The sequence below is a fragment of the Physeter macrocephalus genome, chromosome 14 (assembly GCF_002837175.3).
Source record: "Physeter macrocephalus isolate SW-GA chromosome 14, ASM283717v5, whole genome shotgun sequence".
In the NCBI taxonomy this organism is placed as follows: Eukaryota; Metazoa; Chordata; class Mammalia; order Artiodactyla; family Physeteridae; genus Physeter; species Physeter macrocephalus.
Window position 1 is genome coordinate 101,350,753 of NC_041227.1, and position 22,552 is coordinate 101,373,304.

At 38.2% G+C, this 22,552-nt stretch overlaps 1 protein-coding gene across 15 annotated transcripts in view; it reads left to right on the forward strand.

Moving 5' to 3' along the window:
• BCAS3 (BCAS3 microtubule associated cell migration factor) overlaps positions 1-22,552 on the forward strand; it is a 576,467-nt gene that overhangs the window by 269,415 nt on the left and 284,500 nt on the right. For all 15 annotated transcript variants that reach the window (XM_055090058.1, XM_055090057.1, XM_028498857.2 and 12 more), the window contains 2 exons: positions 17,820-17,920; positions 20,645-20,841. In XM_055090058.1, the coding sequence (XP_054946033.1) occupies positions 17,820-17,920; positions 20,645-20,841 (298 nt within the window). The remainder of the gene's footprint in view (positions 1-17,819; positions 17,921-20,644; positions 20,842-22,552) is intronic.

Here is a 22,552-nt window from a genome sequence, read left to right on the forward strand (position 1 = left end):
AAACTATCACAACATTTTTAATCAGCTATATTCCAATATAAAATAAAAAGTTAAAAAAAAGAAATTCAAAGAAGGAAGAAGTTAATTGTTAGTGGGGATGGAGAGAAGTGGCTGAATTTCAGAGAAATTGAGCAAGTTGCCTCTGTAGGATTTGGAACTATATGAGGTTACTGAAGAAAAGTGAGGAGGAATGGATGACTAGCTTAACAGTAGGTTATGCCATTCATTGAAACATTAAAGAGAAATACGTTGCCTAGAGTAGGAGAGAGAATTGCTGATTGCAGTGTTGCATCTGTTTTGGTGCATGCAGTATGTATCCTGATGGTAATAGTCAGTAAGTTCTTGGAAATAACTCAGAACCTTCCATGTGTGTATTTATAGATTTGAGCTCCTTTCTGAGATTGTTTGGATATATAATTAGTAATTGATGTAAGCTTTCTCTGAAATAATTTTATCCTAGAGAGAATTTAGAGAGAAGAGATGAGGTTCCATTATGGTACAGACAGCATAACATGTAAGAAGGCAGTGTTAATCATTCTAAAAGCTCCACCTGAAACCTTACTTTTCAAAAGCTGGGCTATCTATTGATATATCGGCTTTTTAAAAATGTTTTTGCTTTACTGATCACTTGGACTTTACTAGCACTTTTATTTAAATCTGTATATATAATGAAGTAGATAATACCTAAAGCTAGTATTGAAATTTGTCTTACCCATAGAAGTATGAAAAACACAAGTGGGCCGCATATTTAAGGTTAGATTCTAGAGATCTTAATTCCCAACTAAATTTTGTGCTGCTGACCTACCGGCTACAGCTGTGAGAGTAAAAATAGGAAATATTTTTCCTTGTAATATAAAGTCACACTTTTGGGTTTAGAGTTGAAGACATTTTTAGCCTATTTTACTGTCTTGTTTAATTGGTTTTACAATACAGTGGTGATCTATTTTGAACATACTGATACAAAAAAGAAGAAAAAAAGTATTGCTCTCCTCTACCATGGTCATTATCAGTGCCCTGGCAAAGCAATTAAATGTGCAGCAGTTTTCTGAGCTGCTCTCTTTGGAGTGTCGCATTAGATTTAACCTAACATCCTGGATTGCATCGTTGTTGTGGTATGTACCAAGTATGGTGGAGGTACTCAACACTATTTCCTTGCATTGTCCATAATAAATATTTGCCCAAGATTGGGTAGGGTGGAAGGGGAAAGAAAGAAATGTTTTTCTCCTGTAGAGGAAACTTGTAATGTAGGACTTATTTATAGAGTATTTATAGTCCATTGTTGGTCATTGGGTGTGTCATACTGCTCTATCTAGGTCTGAATATCTGAGGTACTGAAGAAACCACTTCATATTGAGTTATATTTGATGGATTCTCTTATTTATAGTTAATTTTATCCACTGACATGTCCTTCCATAGAGAAATGATTTTAGTGAAATGAATGGTGTTTTTCTTCAGGAGACTAGACGTTTGAGACATACTGACCCGGAATTTAGCCATATGTATGTTGTATAATTTGGGGAACATTATGAAATTGAATACATTTTCTTCCTCAATGAAAAAATATCATATAGTTAATCAAAAAGTTTAGAGTACCCTCTTTTCCTTCTTCTTTCCCTTTGTGTTTATGGGATACATGCTTTTTATTGATACCCATATCTTTACATAGATCTTCACACCTATGGAATAGTTCATTGGGTTTCTCTGTCATCGTTGATTTATTGTTGAGATGTTTCACCATCAAAAGTCCTCTCTTTTACAACATAATGACCTATACTCCATTCTGAAGTAAGTCTTGGCATTTCTGTCATTTGCTTTAGTATTTATCATTTGGAGAAATGATGTCAAACCACCTTCCTGTCATAATTACGTGTCAAATCACCTTCCTGTCATAATTGTTCTTAAACTTGAAATGAAACAAAAAAGTTTTTATGGAGGGTTTTTTGGTACTTTTAAATATCTTGCTTACTTTATTTTACACAACTGTGTGACATCACAACTTACTGTTCCTGTAGGTTGCTTTATTTTTATTTTTAATAAATTTATTTATTTTATTTATTTATTTTTGGCTGTGTTGGGTCTCCATTGCTGCGCGCGGGCTTTCTCTAGTTGTGGTGAGTGCGGGCTACTCTTCACTGCGGTGAGCGGGCTTCTCATTGCAGTGGCTTCTCTTGTTGCAGAGCTCGGGCTCTAGGCATGTGGGCTTCAGTAGTTGTGGCTCTTGGGCTCTAGAGAGCAGACTCAGTAGTAGTGGCGCATGGGCTTAGTTGCTTCGCAGCATGTGGGATCTTCCGGGACCAGGACTCGAACCCACGTCCCCTGCATTGGCAGGTGGATTCTTAACCATTGTGCCACAAGGGAAGCCCTGTAGGTTGCTTTATGACCTGCTTTTTTTTCAGGTACAGTTGACTATATTCTTTTCCATTTATGCTCTTAATATTCATTGCCATCAGATTGGCAGATTTGGCTGGGATAGAACATTGATTCTGATAGATTAAAGAAAAATAATCGTTTGGTCATAAAGCCTCTAGTCCATGAGTACTTCTGCTTCTGCTGTCATTTACTCTATCCCACCGGAGTTTAAGGTTCTTACATTCAGATACTGATAGCTGAATATACATTTTTTTTTTTTTTTTTTTTTTTTTTTGTGGTACGCGGGCCTCTCACTGTTGTGGCCTCTCCCGTTGCGGAGCACAGGCTCCGGATGCGCAGGCTTAGCGGCCATGGCTCACGGGCCCAGCCGCTCCGCGGCATGTGGGATCTTCCTGGACCGGGGCACGAACCCGTGTCCCCTGCATCGGCAGGCAGATTCTCAACCACTGCACCACCAGGGAAGCCCATGAATATGCATTTTGTTAGCTGGGTAGTGGGGATATAGGATGGAGGGTACAGGGATATCTGTTTGCCTTTTTCTCCAAAAATAAGGAACTAAAGAGAATGGTCTGTGTCTGCTTACCTGCAATAATGTAATGGGTTGATAGTGCCAGGAGCTTGTGGTTTGATGTGCCATCACTTCCATCGGTAAGGTTAATTGCTAACAAATGACTAAATGGGAATTTAGGGGGAACGCTACAGCTGTCTGCTACGTTAGTGGTGACGGGAGTTCTGGCGCCATTTCAGGGTCACTATTTGTATCTGTCTATCAGAGTTAGAATACAGTTGTTTCTCTCAGTTTCAGCCTTCTCTATAGAATTTCTGTCAATTGTTTGACTCCATTAAGAGTGCAGAGGAAATAAAAGCCTGAATGACCAATCCACCAGGGGCTATGGATAGACCCTTTCATTGTCCATACTCAGAGCACTGCATTAGGTCTCATTATCCATTTATAATAAGCGACCTCTGCCCCCTGGGTCATTGAAAAATATTCAGTGTGCTTTTCTGACACATAGGGCACCTTTCTCAGCAGACACATCAAACAATGGGACGTCTGGTAGTCTGGAGAACTAGTGCACATGGCAGGTTTTTAAATACACAGCCTTGTGCCAAATCACTCTGACAGTTTGCTCTTGCATGGTTCATAAATGTGCTAAGGGGAGCCTAAGGTCTGGAAGATGAATGTAATGTTCCTTTCCTCTTTTCTTTCTTTCTTTTTCTTCTGTTTAAAACAAATTTTTTTGCCATGTTTTTCAGTGTTGTTTTCTAGATAGGCTTTGCCTTCATGTCTGCTTTTGCATTTCCTGATAGAGAAATATGGAAAGATTTGGACATAGTGAATGTATAGAGCCATCATCTTTGGAAAGTATTTGTGAAATACACCCATGGAGGTTATCTGTGATACATTAAAAACCTATCTTCTATTTCCTGCCATGCCCAAACTGGTAGTGATTAAATATCCCACTGAAAAGTTTGAGAAAGAACTTGGTACTTCCTTGATCACTATAGTCCAGATTTCTTCTGTGATATAAATTTGGGCCACCTACTTGAAATCTCTGTGGTTCTTTCCCCAGCCCCCAGTGCATAGATAGACTTGGGGAAAAGATGGAGATAACATAGTGATTATTGGATGAAATATAAAGTAAGAAAACTGTCATGTCTGGAGCTTCACACTGTGTAAGCTGAAGGTGGCCTTCTAAGAGTCTTGACTAATGGTTACTAACTATGTGGCCTTAACAGTACAGTGCCCTGTTAAGTACTGATAGGAGTCAGTCATTTACCTGAAGGATGTTGGGATAGGAAAATAAAAGATTGAGAGAGCCACTTCTTTAGCAGTTCATATGAAGAAACATTAAGAATAGGGGAAAGTGTTTATAAAGTACTTTTTAAATTTAAGATGCATACATTTCATTGGTAAAGCCTTGTTCCTCTCTCAGAAGCTTACACACTTTGCATTTTTAGTGTCACATATATTGGCTTGATCAATTTATTAAAAATACATGAAACACACAGGCATTCAAAGAAAACCAGTATTACAGTGAACTGGCAGCCACACTGTCCAGTAGACCCCAGGTGTCTAGTTCAGCAAAGCAGTTTTCCTATTAAGTGATGTACTGTGGCATGTTCTCAGATCCCGGGACACAGAGATGTCACCTCCAAAGAATGACCGTTGAGTTCCAGCACAGATTTTTCTCTCCAAACCAGTTATGGAAAACCATGTAGCTGTCAGAACTCTCTCCATGGCAAGAATTAATATATTAACTGGATTATAGCACCATTTGACAAATTGCTTACTAAATACATCAAAATTGATTGGACATTCTGTATTTGAATTGACAAATGGCTGCATTAGGAGAACGAGGGAAATCCATTAATTATAGCCGCTCTCAACCATGGGAAATATAATCATATAAATATAGATTTTGTTAAAACAAGAATCTCCACTTTATGGTAGCATTGCTTATATGTTTACCTACACCTCTTTGTTGTTAACAGATGGGCTGCTCTTGGCCACTGCCCTTTACATAATCATAAAAAAATAATAATTTCTGCTCTGTTATATGTTTCAGGCCCTCCTGACTGCATAATAGTTTTTAGTTCTTATTCCAGAAAAGTAGAAAATACCAGGAAAACTCAGCCTTTCTGCTCAGTTCTCAGCTGCACCCCTGTCTGTCCATCTTACCCTTGGAGTCTCATCTTATTTAAGTCAAAAGCTTTACTTTTTGCTTTGATGGTGTATAAGCTTTTATCATCACTCAATTTCTTCTTTTTCTCATGGTCTTTCTTTCTGAAGGTAACCAACCGAATGACCAAGGCATAAGGGAGGTGGGTGAATGCCGTGGATTGTCTCTCTCCACTTTGAATCTGTTCTCCTTATTGCTGTCATATGACGGGAGGCTTTCTGCCATGTGATTTTGTGGAAGTTGGTGGAGAGACGAGAAACACTGGAGTGCCTTTATACCATTAGTTTCTTGCCTTTTCTACTATGCTTTCTTTGTATTTTATGACCACATGAAGAGCATCAGAACCTCCCTTACATGATGTCAAGTCTGGGTCAGAGCTGAGATTTATAAGAATATTTTGGGTTTACTGTTTTTTTCTTCTCTTGGGCACTCTGCTGCCTTCCAAGGCTGTTTCCTAGGTACCAGTGGTCCTCCCATGGTTATGTCACGTATACTTTAAGTATAAAACCAAACCAATATTTTCTAAAATGAAATCTTCTAATTCCTCAGGGGTATTATAGAGAATGTAAAGTGTGGTCCAAAGTACTTTCTTTTCTGTTACTACACGTAAGGCTTCCTTGAATGTCTGTAACTTCCTTGTGTTGAGACTTCTGTTCAAAGTCATTTTTTCCCATTATTTGATAGCTTTATATGGTATCTCTGATCAGTATACATAGATGTTTATTAAGATGAGAAAAATGATTATATTAAGACATGAAATAAAGGAATCATGGAGACTAAATCAGTGATATAGTTTATATTTGGGGATAAACAACTCTCAAATGTTGCACATGAAAATTTTAATTTAAAATGATGAACTTACCAGGTAAAGACATCATGAATTGAAACAGTTTATACTTCAGGTTAAGAACATGGTCTTTGGAGTTTGCAGTTCTAAATTCCATTTCTGCTGTTGGCTGGCTGGGTGACATTGGGCAGATAACTTAACCTCTCTGGGCTTTAGTTTACCTGCCATTAAAATGGAAATAATACCTACCTTACAAGATTGTGTTAGATTAAATGAGGTAATTCATCCAGAAAGCTTTACACATTATCTTGGATAGAATAAACACTTACCAAAGATTAGCTTTTGTTTGTAGGTTGTGTTAACAGAAATAGTATTCTTGTTGTTCTTTGAGGTCTTTCTTGCCTCTATCCATTCCAAGAGCTTTAAGACTGAGATACTCTCAGTCGGCACAGCTTTGTTGTTAACAAACAATAGTGAAAACGTTTGTGGTAAATCCTATCTCTTCTGTTTTTAAGTGGTCATCTGGACAAGTATGGCTCTAACATGAGCATTTTCAAACCTATAGAAAGAAATTTTTCTTAGCAATTCTAATTTACTGATGCAAATGAAAATTTCTCTTAGACATATTTGTTTTGAGCATCTTCAATACCTTAGTAATTTATAGGAATTGGGATTTTTCTTGGTGTCCACTGCATTCTGAAAGGCTTTACTCTGGATAATTGCCTTAAAACTCTAAAACTTTTACATAAAAGGTAAGTTTCTCAACCTCCAGACTTCTGAAATGCCAGAAGGGCATTTGATTTTCTGAGTTTATCATTAGAATCATTGTTCACTATTCCAGTGAGCCTTTTGTTTTTTACTCCATATTTTTTGAAGTTTATAGTGAATATGTGTTCATATAATACTATTTAGGTGATTTTTTTTTAAAAAAGGCAATGAGAGCGGAAGAAAGAGAGGGAGGGAGGGGAAAAGGAAGAAAGAAAAAGAATGAAAGGAGAGGGGACTTCCCTGGTGGCACGGTGTTTAAGAATCTGCTTGCCAATGCAGGGGACACGGGTTCGAGCCCTGGTCCGGGAAGATCCCACATGCAGCGGAGCAAATAAGCCTGTGTGCCACAACTACTAAGCCTGCACTCTAGAGCCTGCGAGCCACAACTACTGAAGCCTGCATGCCTAGAGCCTGTGCTCCACAACAAGAGAAGCCACTGCAATGAGAAGCCCGCGCACCGCTAAGAGTAGCCCCCACTCGCCGCAACTAGGGAAAGCCCACGCACAGCAACGAAGACCCAACGCAACCAAAAAAAAAAAAATCTTTAAAAAAAAAGAAAGAGGGAAAGAAGGGGAGACGGAAGGACGGACTATTGCAATTTGTTACAGAGCATAGAAATTAAATGTTATATTATACTAAGGCTAAAGGTATTAATATGGATGGTTCTCACACATATGGTGCTGTGGGAAAACAACATAGTCCTGAATACTTCATAGATCTCCTAGTCTTGCCAAGAAAAGAATCAAGATGGCTCTGTGTCCAACTGCGGGTCAAGAAGTGTTTGCTGGGGCTTCCCTGGTGGTGCAGTGGTTAAGAATCCGCCTGCCAATGCAGGGGACATGGGTTCGAGCCCTTGGTCTGGGAAGATCCCACATGCCGCGGAGCAACTAAGCCCGTGCGCCACAACTACTGAGCCTGTGCTCTAGAGCCCGCGAGCCACAGCTACTGAGCCCGTGTGCCACAGCTAGTGAAGCCCTTGTGCCTAGAGCCTGTGCTCTGCACCAAGAGAAACCACGCACCACAATGAAGAGTAGACCCTGCTCACTGCAACTAGAGAAAAGGCCGCGTGCAGCAACGAAGACCCAACTCAGCCAAAAATAAAATAAAATAAATAAATTTATAAAGAAAAAAAAAAGAAATGTTTGCTGTTTTTTCATTCATGCAACATACTTAAAAAAATTTTTTTATTATGGAAATGTTCAAACATTCACAGAAGTACAATGAATAGTATAATGAGTCTGGCTATTACTCAGCTTGAAGAATTAACAACATTCTGCCACTCTTGTTTCTTACGTTCTCTTAAAATCTTTTTTTTTTTTAACGTATGGTGGTTAAAAGTATTGTGAGAAAGCCACCCACTCTGGTATCTTTTTACCTATGAATACTTTAGTATGTATCTAATGACAAGGACTTAATAATAAGGAGATACCTCTTTCTGGTAGTTGTACGTTGTGCAGCGGTAGAGGGAAGAGCAAGCCTTGGAAAATGTTCTCCTGCATTTGGAAAGAGAGAAAAGCATATGGTGGTTGTAAGGCAGTATTCTCCATCTCATTCTTTCCCCAGTCCTCTTGGCTCTATGATTTTTCTGATTTATTTAGAGGTAAAAATCTTAAACATTTAATTTCTCTATTTTATGGAACATATCAAGGATCCTTAATGATTGTTTGGAAAGATTTTAAATTATGTTCTTAAGTATAGGTTGACAATGTTGATGTCTTCCACAACTAAAAGCTTTTAACTCTCCATGCCAAGAGAACTTTGCCTCTTTTGCTTAGGCAAGAGAAAATCTGTACTTAATTCTTCCTGCTGTATAATGATCTGGCCTTATCTGGTACGTAACTAGATAATAAATAAGGGAAGCATGGAAGAAGCTGCATTAACTCTTTGCAAAAAATGATCTTTGCCGTTTTTATATTTCCAAACGACTCCCTCCCCTTTATATTCGTTTTGTAAGACCTTGTTGTGGAGGCTGGACTGAGTACATTAGACTCTTTGCTCTTCAACTGTGCCATTGTAGGTTAGATTGGGAACAATACGTTTTCAATAACTGGCCTATTGCCTACTTGTACAGACTGGTACGTTGATGACTGAATGTGGTTTAATGATCCAAAACAGTGATTTTTTTACCTTCAAGACATCAATTTGCAATACTTTCTGCCTAACCTCTACTCATCTCAATCTCATAGAGGATATTATATTTTAGAGTGTTCCTTGAATTTAGAGAATTGATTATTCCTGAAAGAACTGCCTCTAACATATAGGGTTGGCTGTGAGAATACAGTTGCCACTATCGAAAGATTACAGCTCGTAATTCTACAGAGAATTAGCACCAAAGAGCTTCTAGCTTCCAGCAAATAGTCATTTCCCTCAACAGAAACATACACTACCATGTGTACTTGAGCAGTTGCTAAAAGCTGGTCCTATATTTGATATATGTGTATAAATACAGAGATAATGATAAACAGATACATGTAGAGAGTGTGAGAAGAGTGTATATAAGCACTTCTATTTCCCTTTTTAGAGAAAACGCCACAAAACCTAAGAAAACGGGGGAAATGTATGACTCGATATGCTATAAGCTCAACTTTTGTTTCATGCATTGGTTTCCATCATTTATTGATACACATTTTATTTCTTTGTTTTTCTTTCTTAACTTCTTGGATTGACTTCTCTAACCATATTAACTGTAGTGTGCTTATTCCACAACTTTATAATTATAAATTTTTAAATAGGTACATAGTATACACAATTTGAAAGATACCAAGAAATATTTAGTGGAAAGTGAGTCACCCCGTCCCCAGCCATGCTCATTTCCTCCCGTGAGGTAACAGTTATGTAAAGGTGGGCTTTGATAAGAGTGGTTTTGTTGTTATTTAGACTTATTTTTCTGGATAGATTATCTAACCCTTGGTAAGACAAAGTTGTTATCTCTAAGCTGCAAGCAAGGTATTATACAATCATAGTATGATCCTTTAAAATAGTCAGGGTGGACTCACTTTTCTAGTTATCCTGCTACTGGCTTAATGTATATATAATATAGTTGTACTATGAATTGAGTTGCCATAATACATATTAAATTGTGTACATCTTTCCAGGTGACTTTAATTGCAAATGTTTTGAAGGGACTGTCACAGCCTATTAAGTTGGGACAGTTCGAAATTTTCAGGGGAGTAGCTGATCTTGCTGACAGCCTGAAGCCATTGTGTTTTATTCTTTCTGTTCATTTATGATATTTAGAGTTACACTGAGGAGCGAAACTAAATTGTGAACCCTTCCAGTCTATCCCCAGGTACAACTTGTCCAGATGGGAAATGGCAAATGACCATTATGGTAGCAAGAATAACAAATGAAAGCTCCTTAGTTTATGTCTTCTGTGGGAATATTATATGATGCTTTGGGGGTAGGGCAAGGGAGACAGAGCACGGTGGGGAGGAGATGCACCTAGGGTTGTCAGTTATCCAGTGAAATCTATTATCTCATAAACAATGAGGGTATGTCATTTTTCTAATTATATATTGCCTGTGACTGTTCTTCTGGGAATGTGGAATAAAAGGAAAGTGAAACCAGAGATGTACAATGACTGACTGTTAGAAAACTTTAATAATTAATTAGAGAACATCTATGGTACCTTAGGGTCAGGGTGCAAGAAAGATCATTGATCCGTTTAATATATAACGTAGGTAAAGCCTGTTCCCTTTTATGTGTTGTAACACTTCAGTTGTTGTTGCACTGGTACAGGAGATGGCTCCTAATAAACAGAATAGCCAGTAATATATCGTGCTATTGCTTGATTACTCTGTGTGTGAAATTCAATGAATTCCTTTACATTTAAATGGAAACATTTATAAATTACAGAGAAAACTTATAGACTGCAGTAGAAGTAAGAGTCACTCCCTCAATAAATATAAGTAGGTACCTTTATCTTAAGGTAGTTAGGTGTGGTATTTTTGACCTGAGAGCCTTCTCTCTTTTTAAAAAATTATTTTTAAAAAGACCAGGGTTTAATTTTTGTCAGTTTGATAGTATGAAAGCATAACTTCTTAAATTTTGCAAATCTCTGATTACTACTATTTATGTGTGTTTGTTGGCCGTTGTATTTCCTCTTTTGTGAATTGCTTGTTCGTTAGGAAATGCCTTAGACTATTTTGCTTTCGGATTATTTCTCTTTGAGCCTTTCTTCTTAAAAGGCAAATTTTATTTTCTGTACTAAGAAACTACATTCCCAAGCAGAATTTCTTCCTAAGATCCTGAGTGCTTTCTGATCAGAAACAGAGTTTGGTAAAGAACCCTCTCTTACTGTATGGCTGCTATAGACATGCTGTTTTTAATAAGTACCAAAAATATATTGAAGTTTGTCCTTGGATGAGAGTTTATCACTGTTGGCCTTTGGGTGAACTTTGAGCCTGAGCTGTTTCATTCAAGGCAGCATGATGTCATTTAACTCACAAATTTCTCTGTTGCTAGAAAAAGGAATGTTTGTTCCCCTAAATAACCTAAAGGACTGAATAATGCTGGCACAACATTATTCACCTCTCAGGTCTCCACTAAAGACTTCAGCATGGTAAGGGTTTTATTGTTCACAGAGGATTGGTGGGGATATGGTATGGAGTAGAGAAAACAAAAGCTGTGTCTGGTCCTGAATCTGAAGAATATTTTATTCTACCGCCCACTCTGCTGTCAGTATGACCCAGCTCTCACTTCTCCAAGTAAAAACCTTTGGATCCATATTTGTTTCTTCATATTAAAAGACTCTCTAAGTTTCTTTCTAGAGCTGTTTATTCAGCATATGAACATATTTTAGGTTTTGCAATAGAAGCTAAAGCAGAGAGCTACATCTCACATAAAAAATGAGATACCGTTTGGATCAACATTTACCCCCTTATTCGAGAAGTAGATTTCCCTGATTCCACTACTACCAAGATTCATTTCACGGAGTAGAGCAGCTTTTTAGCATCTCCTAAAGTTGGGAGCATGGAGTTCGCTCCAGGAGAGCCTGTGCTTGATTAGCAGCTGTGTCCTCTGAAGCGAAGAGAATTTATTACTGGGAGTTCAAGAGATGCAGGGAAGGCTAGAACAAGAACATAACAGAACCAAATAGATTTTCCCTTCATTGGGTTCATAAATAAGCACTGTTCATTGTTCAGCATTATGCTTTGTGTCAGTTTATATAAAAAGGATGCTTATAACATGTATGTGGTTAGTCTTTTAACTTTCATATGCATTGTCAACTCTTTTTTCTTTCATTGTTTTAAGGACAAATGGTGCTGGGAACAAATAATTATTCCTTTTATTCTTTCATCTTAATGGAATATCTAGATCCTGTGTGCCCTGTTGTAAACTCCGTAGTTAGGAGATCTGATTTTTTCTGGAGTATCTAAACCATGCCCAATACACTGAGAAAAGTTAATTACCTGCTCTAATATAAAGTGTATTCATTATATTAATGGTAAAAATGTATCTCTGTCTTTCAACTGGAAGACTAGATTTGTTGTGGATGAACTTAGGCTATTGAGATCTAGCTGTTACTTTTGGGGGATTTTCGAAAAAATTTGATTCCTTGGAATTGAGGGTACACTGTTATTACTTCGGGTAAAACACCCTGAAATGTCGAGAGTTTTACATTTCTCCAGGACTAGTAATAACTCATTCTGGGAACCTTGATTCAAACCTACATATCCTAGCCTTCAAATATTCAATTAACTAGTGTTAAAAAGGAGATTTCAGCGTGTCGCTTTAGATATCTGTTAATACAATGTTTATAACTCTATTTAATTACTATACTTTTTGTGGGTAATTGGTAAAAATTCTATACTCATTGATCCTCTTCCTGACTACTTATGGATTTGAGATGTTATATTATGAATTGACATTTTCCATTTTCAAATTGAGAATTTTGTTACATGGGATTCAGCCGTAGGGGTATTATCAGAGGACCATTTAATCTTTCTGTTCATAATTTTACTTAGGTTGTTCTACTGACTTGGAAGTTTTTTTTGGGTTTTGATTAACAGGACTAATTTGCAAAGGTCAGTGCTGAAGCAGATTTGTTTTTGTTTGCTTTGCACATAAACACATATAAAATATATAAATATGTTCATAGGAATACACACATACCTACACACACACTCATATATCACTGTAAGACAGCAAAATACACTTAGTGATTTTTTTTTAGCTTTTATTTACTCACTAGAAGCATGATCTGCTTTCCTGAGAACACAATATAAACAAAGTCTAGCTCACAGTTACCTCATAACGATCTGCTCATCCTGCCCTTTGGTTGTTGATCTATACTTATCAAATGCCTGTGTGTACAGGCAGTACTTTTGAAGTTGTATTCTCTAAAGAAAATTGACAGTGTATCCTTTTTAGTTAGATGGATAGGCTTGTTTTAAATTATTGTACTAAAGGTAGGGATAGAACATAGCAGAGATTTTTATTTCAAAATTCCATATCCTTTTCCTAACCCAAGATTATTAACTATCTAAGAACAGTTGGTAAAAGTAAAAGATACTAACCATTTTTCTTTAGATAGAAGGTAGGTATATTGGTCCATTAAACTCAGGCTGGCAATATATGTAACTTATTTTTTACAAATAAACTCTCAAGTCCTCTTTTGTGCCTCCATCCTAACAAGTACAGAAAAATTAATCTCATCAACTATAACCTTTTTTAAAATAATAGCTGGTATTTATTTATTTATTTGGCCACGTGACATGTGGGATCTTAGTTCCCTGACCAGGGATCATTTTATCTTTATTTTCACCACTGAGATGTCCCAGTTCCCTGCCCGATCGTTGGCTGTTGGTTCATATAGATCTCTGCAACATCCGTCCTTGTTTCAAAGCCCTTTCAAAGTCTGACAGTTCCCTGGACCTTGTCCATATTACTCTTGGACACATAGTAAATAGTCATCATCCCATCCATAGGGGACTTAGAGAGGTTGTCACAGGCTCAGCTGTGCAGACCCACTATGTGCACAGCTTCTCTCCTGTTGCACATGTGGAATCTCCTGCTACTTCCTTGAACTCTACCCAAGAATGAAGATAGGATTTTTCCCAGCTGTTCATCCCCAAAACGCCTTCTGAATTCTGTCATTTCATACCCTTCCTTGGGAACCCTCTTTCCCCCCCCCTTTTTGCTTATGGTACTCTCACTCCAATCTCAAAATATCTTTCCTAATAATTAGCTGCTTGGAGAGCACGGAAACTTTGCTCTTAACTATCATACTTTCAATCTCTTTTTCTTATCCCAGGGTCAAGTTTTTGGTTTTTTTTTTTTTGTGGTACGCGGGCCTCTCACTGTTGTGGCCTCTCCCATTGCGGAGCATAGGCTCCAGACGCGCAGGCTCAGCGGCCATGGCTCATGGGCCCAGCCGCTCCGCGGCACGTGGGATCTTCCCAGACCGGGGCACGAACCCATGTCCCCTGCGTCGGCAAGCGGACTCTCAACCACTGCGCCACCAGGGAAGACCCCAGGGTCAAGTTTTTGAATTCTTTTTTTCTCTGTGACCAGGTATATCATTGCTTCCCTGAGATAGTAAACATGGAATGTTCTTCCTACCTGGATGGGAGAAATTTTTTAAATGTAAAGAAATACGAGAGAGAGGGAAGGACATTTATTTTATGTTGAAAAATATTATTCCATCACACTTGTATTTTTATAGTGTGAATCTTCTGAATGCTTCAAAGCTTTCTTAATTAGAATACTGTTTTTTAGTGAACATAAGGTACGGAAACTCTTCTTACAATCTCAGTTTAGAAATTCAGGATTCAGACTTAATTTTTCATAGATATACATTTGGTATTTTTACCACTTCCTTTGGGAAACAGGGAATGGCTGGGAAGAAGAGGAGGAGGAGGAGGAAGAGATTTCTTCTTTTTCTTTTTCTTAAGAAACTTTTCACTGTGGGAAATTTGAAACATACACACAATCAAAAAACAATAGTAGAATGACTCCATGTACCTGTCCTTCACCTTCAACAATAATCAACTCATAACTAACCTTTTTTCACCTATAATCCTACTCCTCACCATTCTCTGCCGTTGGATTTTTTTTTAATTAATTAATTTATTTATTTATTTTTGGCTGTGCTGGGTCTTCATTGCTGCACGCGGGCTTTCTCTAGTTGTGGTGAGCGGGGTCTACTCTTTGTTGTGGTGCGTGGGCTTCTCATCGCGGTGGCTTCTGTTGTTGCAGAGCATGGGCTCTAGGCGCACGGGCTTCAGTAGTTGTGGCTCACAGGCTCTAGAGCACAGGCTCAGTAGTCGTGGCACACGGGCTTAGTTGCTCCGCGGCATGTGGGATCTTCCTGGACCAGGGCTTGAACCCGTGTCCCCTGCATTGGCAGGCGGATTCTTAACCACTGCACCACCAGGGAAGCCCCATTGGATTATTTTTAAGTTTACCTCCCCTCCCACCCCACCCCTTGCCTTTTTCTTTTTTTTTGGCTGTGCCTTGCAGCTTGCAGGGTCTTAGCTACCCCACCAGGGATTGAACCCGGGCCCTCGGCAGTGAAAGCGTGGAGTCCTAACCACTGGACCACCAGGGAATTCCCAAGTTTATCCCATTTTGATGATGGGTGAATAAGTGTCCTACCATTCTGGTATCATTACTTATTCCAGAATGCAAAACTGCATTTATTCACGTAATATTTATGGAATGCTTATTCTGCAACAGGTAGTAGCCTAAGCTCAGCATATGTAGAGTACATTATAAACTCTTGGAAGAAATTCACATTAGGTACTAGTTAGTAACACAAGGGTATAATCTCTCACTTCTTCTTAAGTTTTTCCAATATCTTTCTGTCTACCCTAGCTTTTTTTTAAAAAAAAAGAAAGCCCTAAACCATCTGCTGATCCTTGCCCCCTTTGCATTCCTGATTCATCTTCCACTCCCAACTTGCCTCATCACACCCAACCACACTGGTCTCCTGACATTACTGAAACATTTCCTTTATGTTCCCGCTTCAAAATGTTTGTAATTGATATTCTCTCTGTAACACTTTCCCCTCAGATATCTGCATGGCCTATTCCCTCACCTCTTTAAAATCTTCTCTCACCTCAACTGCGTTCCAAAGTGTGTCCTGACCTCTAGATATTTGTCCATAGTTGCCTTCTTGACTAGTATTTAGGGAGTGGCGTTTTGAGGCATACTCTTGCTCTGTTCTGTATTAAGAATTTAATATCAAATTTATTTATTAAAAAGAATGCAAATGGTTGGGGAACAACTCAGCCTTTGCAAACATAAATTTACTTATCATCTTTGCAATATACACCAAAATTAGTTAAAAGGATGCTTAAATATTAATTGATTATTATGGTAGTCTTTTCTTCATGATATTCAAAATCCTAAGAAATTAGGTGTTATGCTTTGGTGATCACTTGTGTTTTGTGCCAGATGCCAACATGCCTCTCAGCTGTAGAACTATGAATCTGAAGAACTAATAGCTAATAGTTTTAACCACTGCAAATCTTGTATTTTAATACTATTTATCTCCCTCTGATGAGTAATTGACTGGTATCATTTCTCCTCTCCCAGATAGTTAAGATAAGGTTTTTGTGAGTACGTCTTCTTTAAAATCTTGTCCTATGTTCTGCTCTGTCTACTTTACTAATATCTGTTTCACTGAGATTCAGTTCTTCAAAATACCTTGTTCTGACAAGAGTGCTGTGAGATTAGCATTCTCAGTCACTGCTCATGGAAGTGTAACTCTTTCTGGGAATATGCATTAAGAAATTTAGACGTGTTCATGTCCTTTGATTTCATTTTTAGGAATGTAGCCTAAGGAAAATGCACATACTGAAGTATATATACCTATCTCTGGGTGGTAGAAATTCTGAGATTATTTTCTTTTTCTCATTCTTTTCTGTTTCTTCTAGGTTCCTTTAATACTCAACAACTTTCCGTCCTCTTCTGTTCTCTTCCTTTTCTTCTCTCTATTTCCCCTCAGTACTTTATTGCTTTATTTCTCTTAGTATTAAAATGTATACAGAGGGAGAGAATATATGGGAAATCTCTATCTTCTCATCCATTTTGTTTTGAACCTAAAATTGTTCTTAAAAATGAAGTCTATTTTATAATAAAAATAAGCAAATAAATAGTATGGGACTTTAGGGACTTCCCTGGGTGGCACAGTGGTTGGGAGTCCGCCTGCCAGTGCAGGGGACATGGGTTCGAGCCCTGGTCTGGGAAGATCCCACATGCCGCAGAGCTGCTGGGCCAGTGTGCCACAGGTACTGAGCCTGCGCTCTGGAGCCCAGGAGCCACAACAACTGAGCCCTAGCGCCGCAGCTACTGAAGCCCGCGTGCCCTAGAGCCCGTGCTCTGCAGCAAGAGAGGCCACCGCGATGAGAAGCCCGCACACCGTGGCGAGGAGTGGTCCCTGAACGCCACAGCTAGAGAGAGCCTGCACTCAGCAACAAAGACCCCAACGCAGCCAAAAATAAATAAATAAAATAAAATTTAAAAAAAAATAGTATGGGACTTTAAATAAGTTTCTGTTGGGATGGTATTTGGTTCATTAGGAACTCAATAAATGTTTGCTGAATCATTTTATTGCTTTGACTAAGCAAAGCTTCTTCTTTGTATGAGAAAGCAGCCTCTTTGTGTTTTAAAGCCTATATCCTACCACCTAAGAATCAGGGAAACTACTGAAGTAGCCAGAAAAAATGAAACATTTCTTTGGATAAATGAAATGTTTTAGGAACTAAAAGTGTTTTAAAATTAAAAATATTTCAATGCCTTCCCTTTGTATGAACTATTAAATAGACTCTTAAAGAATCTTATTTGATATTTGTTTTAAAAACCCCTTCCTGAATTATAGGAACTGCATTAAATTAATTTCACTGTTAGATGGAGAGGACTGAAGTGTCCTAAAGGCTAGGAATTACACTGGTGCATGGGCAATGGAATTGTCACTATTCCTTAATGTACTTGTGCTGTTAAGATGCAATTAGTTGTGTATTTCTTTAACAGTGATATATGTAATGACGAAATTCCTGCAGATGTTTTTTAAAGTGTACTCTTATTTGGAGATTTTCTTACTCCTCAGAAATTCAGTCTTTCTTGTTCGTTAATTACATGAATTGTGCATTGAATGTCTTATTTTAGCTTATAAATTACCACAGTATTCAGGATGGTTATGCCCACATTCAGTTTTTTCACTGCATGGATTAATGTTGTTCAAATACGTTTTCTTTCTCCTGCAGTGGTTCCCCCTGGAAGTCCTGGGCCCATTACTCGGCATGGGTCCTATGACAGTTTAGCTTCTGACCAAAGTGGACAGGAAGATGAAGAGTGGCTGTCTCAGGTAAGACTCGGAAACACTGGGTCTATTAAAGTGACAGAAAACAGAGATCCATTAGCTCTTTTTTTCTTGAATTTTAAAAATTCTTTTCCTTAGAGGAAAATGGGCAGAATTGGGATTTTTTTAGGTTCCCCAAGAAATAATCAGTTGTCTTTCCATATTAAGAATTTGTCATAAATACTGCTGCAGGGATACATATACATATATTTTATACACACGCATATACATATATATATATGTGTGTGTACATTAGCTTTCACACAGAGAGCATAAAATATGCTATCTTTCAAACAATCCATTCATATCCCCCAGGACCTTGGATTTCAGATGGACTGTTTGGATTAAAATAAGAATTGGCCTTGTTAAAACAGTGAAGCCATTCAACAGTCGTTGGGCTTTTCTTTTGTGGAGGCAACAAGTTCTGAAGATTGGGCCCATACTTTGATTAGGAAAGTTAGGCATTCTAATCTACACAAGTACCCGCCTGGCTTTCCTTTCCTAAGCTCCTGTAATGCCGCTTCTAGCGGTCTCGAAACCAGTCCTGTAACAGCTTCGACTGACCCTTCCTCTCCCTGCTAGGTGAAGCTGTCTTCATCTCAAGGGCTTTGAAATAAAAGATACTCAGGCAGATTTCAAAATGATGAGATTACAAGTGACTTCATTACAAATGCTGTTATGTCTGTCTCAAGTCTGACATCATTTGGGGAAGTTAATGACTGGTCTCAGATTACCAATCCAGCGGCTTTTCATCAGACAGGTGCCTCAGTGGAGGCCGGGTGCAGTTTCATTGCTTTCTCAGGGAAGGGAGCCCGAAAAACCAAAGGGAATCTGGGAACTGGAGAATCAAATTGTTTCTAGGTGACATACCTTTCATCACACCAAAAATACTCCCAGGAAGCTCCTTGAAGGAGCTTGATGCATATGGAGATACATCCTTTCTTGAGGATACCGCGATAAAGTAAAAAAAAAAAAAAGAATGCCGGCAAAGAAACCACTGTCCTTCACTAAAACTTTTCAATTAGAAAAAGGGGTAATGTGTGCTGTCAGTGTGAAAGTATCTACAATGTGTTTGTACCGCCTACAACAGGAGAGTGAGCCGGAACATCTGGCCCTTGCCTCAGTGAAATTGCACAGGCATCTGTTTACCTCTCGGCTCTGTGACACTGATGGTTTTGAGCTTAAAACACAGAATGCTTTATCTGTGGCCTCATTTACATTGCTGAATACAACTCCTTGAATGAGAAATCACTGTCCTAAATCTGAGTAGTTTTCTCCCTGTGATTAGTGGGAATGTGAATATTGTTCCAAGACCGTGATGCTTTTGCCCTTTAGGACTTACAACACAGAGCTGCACTCCGTGAACCTTTTCAGTTACATTTTGTTAAGAATTAATCACTGCAATCAGAGAAATGTGATTAAATATAAAAGAACTCAGGGCAAAACTAAGGCAAGTCAATTCCATAAAGTATGTATACAGACGTGGATGTAGCAATTACAGGACATTGAGAAATAGTGTTTTACCAAAGGTTTGCCTATTTAGTCTCTTATTCAAGTTGCTCATTTGTAAAATCACATGTTTATTTTTAGGTTTTACCCTGTGTCTTACTCTCTGCATTGTCTAATATTGGCAACATTCCGTACCCCCTCCATAGAGCATGAAATTCGTAAAGCATTTTGGTATTACTGTTTTGCAGCATTTAAAATACCTATGTGAATATTCATGGTAGTTGAGAAAACAATCTAATTAAGAAATGGTATTTTGAAGACAAATCTAGTTTGAGGGAACATATATAGTCCTCTCTTCCATTAAAAGTGAATTTTGGAGGATTTTGAGGGCAGTAAAGTAAATATTATAGTGTTTAATTGTGGAAAGAAACTGGCTTTGGGTATTAAATTATTTCAGACCTTTTCTTTTCCTTGGATAGTTCAAGAACAACTTCACATTTGTCATGAGCTTGGTCCTCAATGAAGGAATTACTTTTAATCTGTGGATTGATAGGTGTAGTATTCACTGCATGCCCACAAAGTGGTAAGTACTGTCTAGAATGAGTGAAAAACGTAGTCCCTAGGGAGCCAGTGCTCGGTATATGAGGCAGGCAACTGATCCTTTTATTCTCATGTGATTTTTGTGTTATATATGTGGGGTGCATGTGTGTGTGTGTGTGTATTTGTGTTTACGTATACACACATATATTTACACATACACAAAATGAGCTTCTGGTATTGATATATTTTGGTGAGAACCTGTAGAGGGATGTAGTGAATGTCTCTATAGGTTGCTATTGTCATCACCTTTTTTTAAAAAAATAAATTTATTTATTTATTATTATTTTTTGGCTGCGCCTGGTCTTAGTTGCAGCACATGGGATCTTTCTTATGGTGTGCAGGCTCCAGAGCGCATGGGCTCTGTAGTTGCGGCACACAGGCTCTCCAGTTGCGGCATGCGGGCTTAGTTGCCCTGTGGCATGTGGGGTCTTAGTTCCCCGACCAGGGATTGAACCAGTGTCCCCTGCATTGCAAGATGGATTCTTAACCACTGGACCACCAGGGAAGTCCCTGTCATCGCCTTTTGACTGTAGATGCCCTGCCCCTCTTCCACTTGGTTAAGATGGGCTTCTTGGAGAATATGAGTGTTCAGAGCTGAGATTGGGGTGGGGGGGTGGATCATGAAAGGCTCTCAAAGGGAGAGCCTAATACATTTCAATCATGATTCCTAATCTGTTCCAGGTAGAAATTGTAACGCACACCGGACCCCACAGACGTCTGTGGATGGGTCCACAGTTCCAGTTCAAAACCATCCATCCCTCAGGCCAAACCACAGTCATATCATCCAGTTCATCTGTGTTGCAGTCTCATGGTCCAAGTGATACTCCACAGCCCCTTTCGGATTTTGATACAGATGATCTTGATCTCAACAGTCTCAGGTAAGAAATAAGAACTAGAGAGTGATTTGAACACATTAATATGTTCATTTGTAGTTAACATCTTAGATAATATTTGCATTTCCCCTTTTGACGCTGTATCACATTGCAGAATACATGCAGTGTAACTTGTGGTTCATTATTATCACTGGGGATCTTATGTGAGATCTCATCACATCCAATAAGTATTTGTGTTCCGGATTGTCCTTCCCTAAATCTATTATTCAGTGCACTTTTTAAAGCCATCTTATTTTATGATGCCTCTCTCATATTTCTAATATCTGTCTATCTCTTTATCTGCCTCGCTATATTTTCATCATATATATTCTCGATCCTCACTTGTAAGAATCACAGTAGTTTACAGAGTATGCTTCTTATTATTAGCATTTTTTTAATGTAATTGAGAACTTTTTGACGTTTGTGCTCTTCTGTTTGCTTAGCAGTTTAATTTGTTACACCAAGACTTGACACATTAGGATACAACAGACAGGGGAGGGCTCAGTCTAATGCAATATAATCTCCCTTTCCTTGTGTTCTTTTAAAAAAAAGTTCTACAGTGTATTTTTATTTGAATCTAAAATAGCCCTCTGACCTTTTTCTTGCATCTCTTTTTTAAAAATTGTGGAGAAATGTGTCCCAGTCCTATGTTGGAAATATGCTTTTATTCTACTTCTTTGTCAACATTAATAACAAATCTTTATAACAGTGCAAAAGCAGTTGCAGAGGTGGATTAGGCCTAGATATTTCTTCTTTAAGAATAACTCATATAATGAAACATGTCTCCTGTAATACCTTTCTAAGTATTTTAGTTTTTTATTTTAGTTTTCTTTGTATTTTATTTCTTCCATACATTTTTGCTTTTTTTGGTTCAGTATATTTTCTTCAGCTTTCTAGAAGTGGCACTTCTCCCTAAGATGTGAGGCAATAGTGACAATACAGTGGGTGCTAGACCATTTTTCATAGGTACTAATTATAAAATATGATCCAATTTCAGAAAGTCAAGTAGAGTCAGTCCTCAGCTTAGTGATTCAGTGCAAATTCAGATGTTTTTATAGGTTATTTTGTTACTTAAATGTTAATAAAATAGACCCATAAAACTATGTTTATGCTCTTTACTAAAGTAGTCACAAGATTCTCCCCCCACCTTTTTTTCTTTTTGATGATTGTCACCCACTACTCTGATAAGACCCTGTCCCTTTTCTTTGGAGGACATCCCCAGCTCCTGTATACACAGCTCTGTTCCTTTGGGTTTTTTGTTTGTTTGTTTTTAAAGTGTTTTTTTTTTATGTGGACCACTTTTAAAGTCTTTATTGAATTTATTACAATATTGCTTCTGTTTAATGTTTTGGTTTTTTGGCCACGAGGCATATGGGATCTTAGCTCCCCGACCAGGAGTCGAACACACACCTCCTGCACTGGAAGGTGAAGTCCTAACCACGGGACTGCCAGGGAAGTCGTCCCCTGTTCCTTTGTTTTTGACCTCCCCTAGCTTTCTTAGTTACCCCTTACTTCAGATAGAGTTCTTCATCTAAAAGCTCTCTAACTTGCTCTTCAGACTGAGCTTTATTCCTGAAATCCTTCCAGAATTTTCCTCAGGGACTTTTCTTTTTCTTATACTAAAGAGCTCCTGGTATTTAAATTGTTTCTGTACTATTTGTTGGGAACATATAAATATTAGAAACCTTTATGTTAGTCTCAGGTTTATAATTTTTTT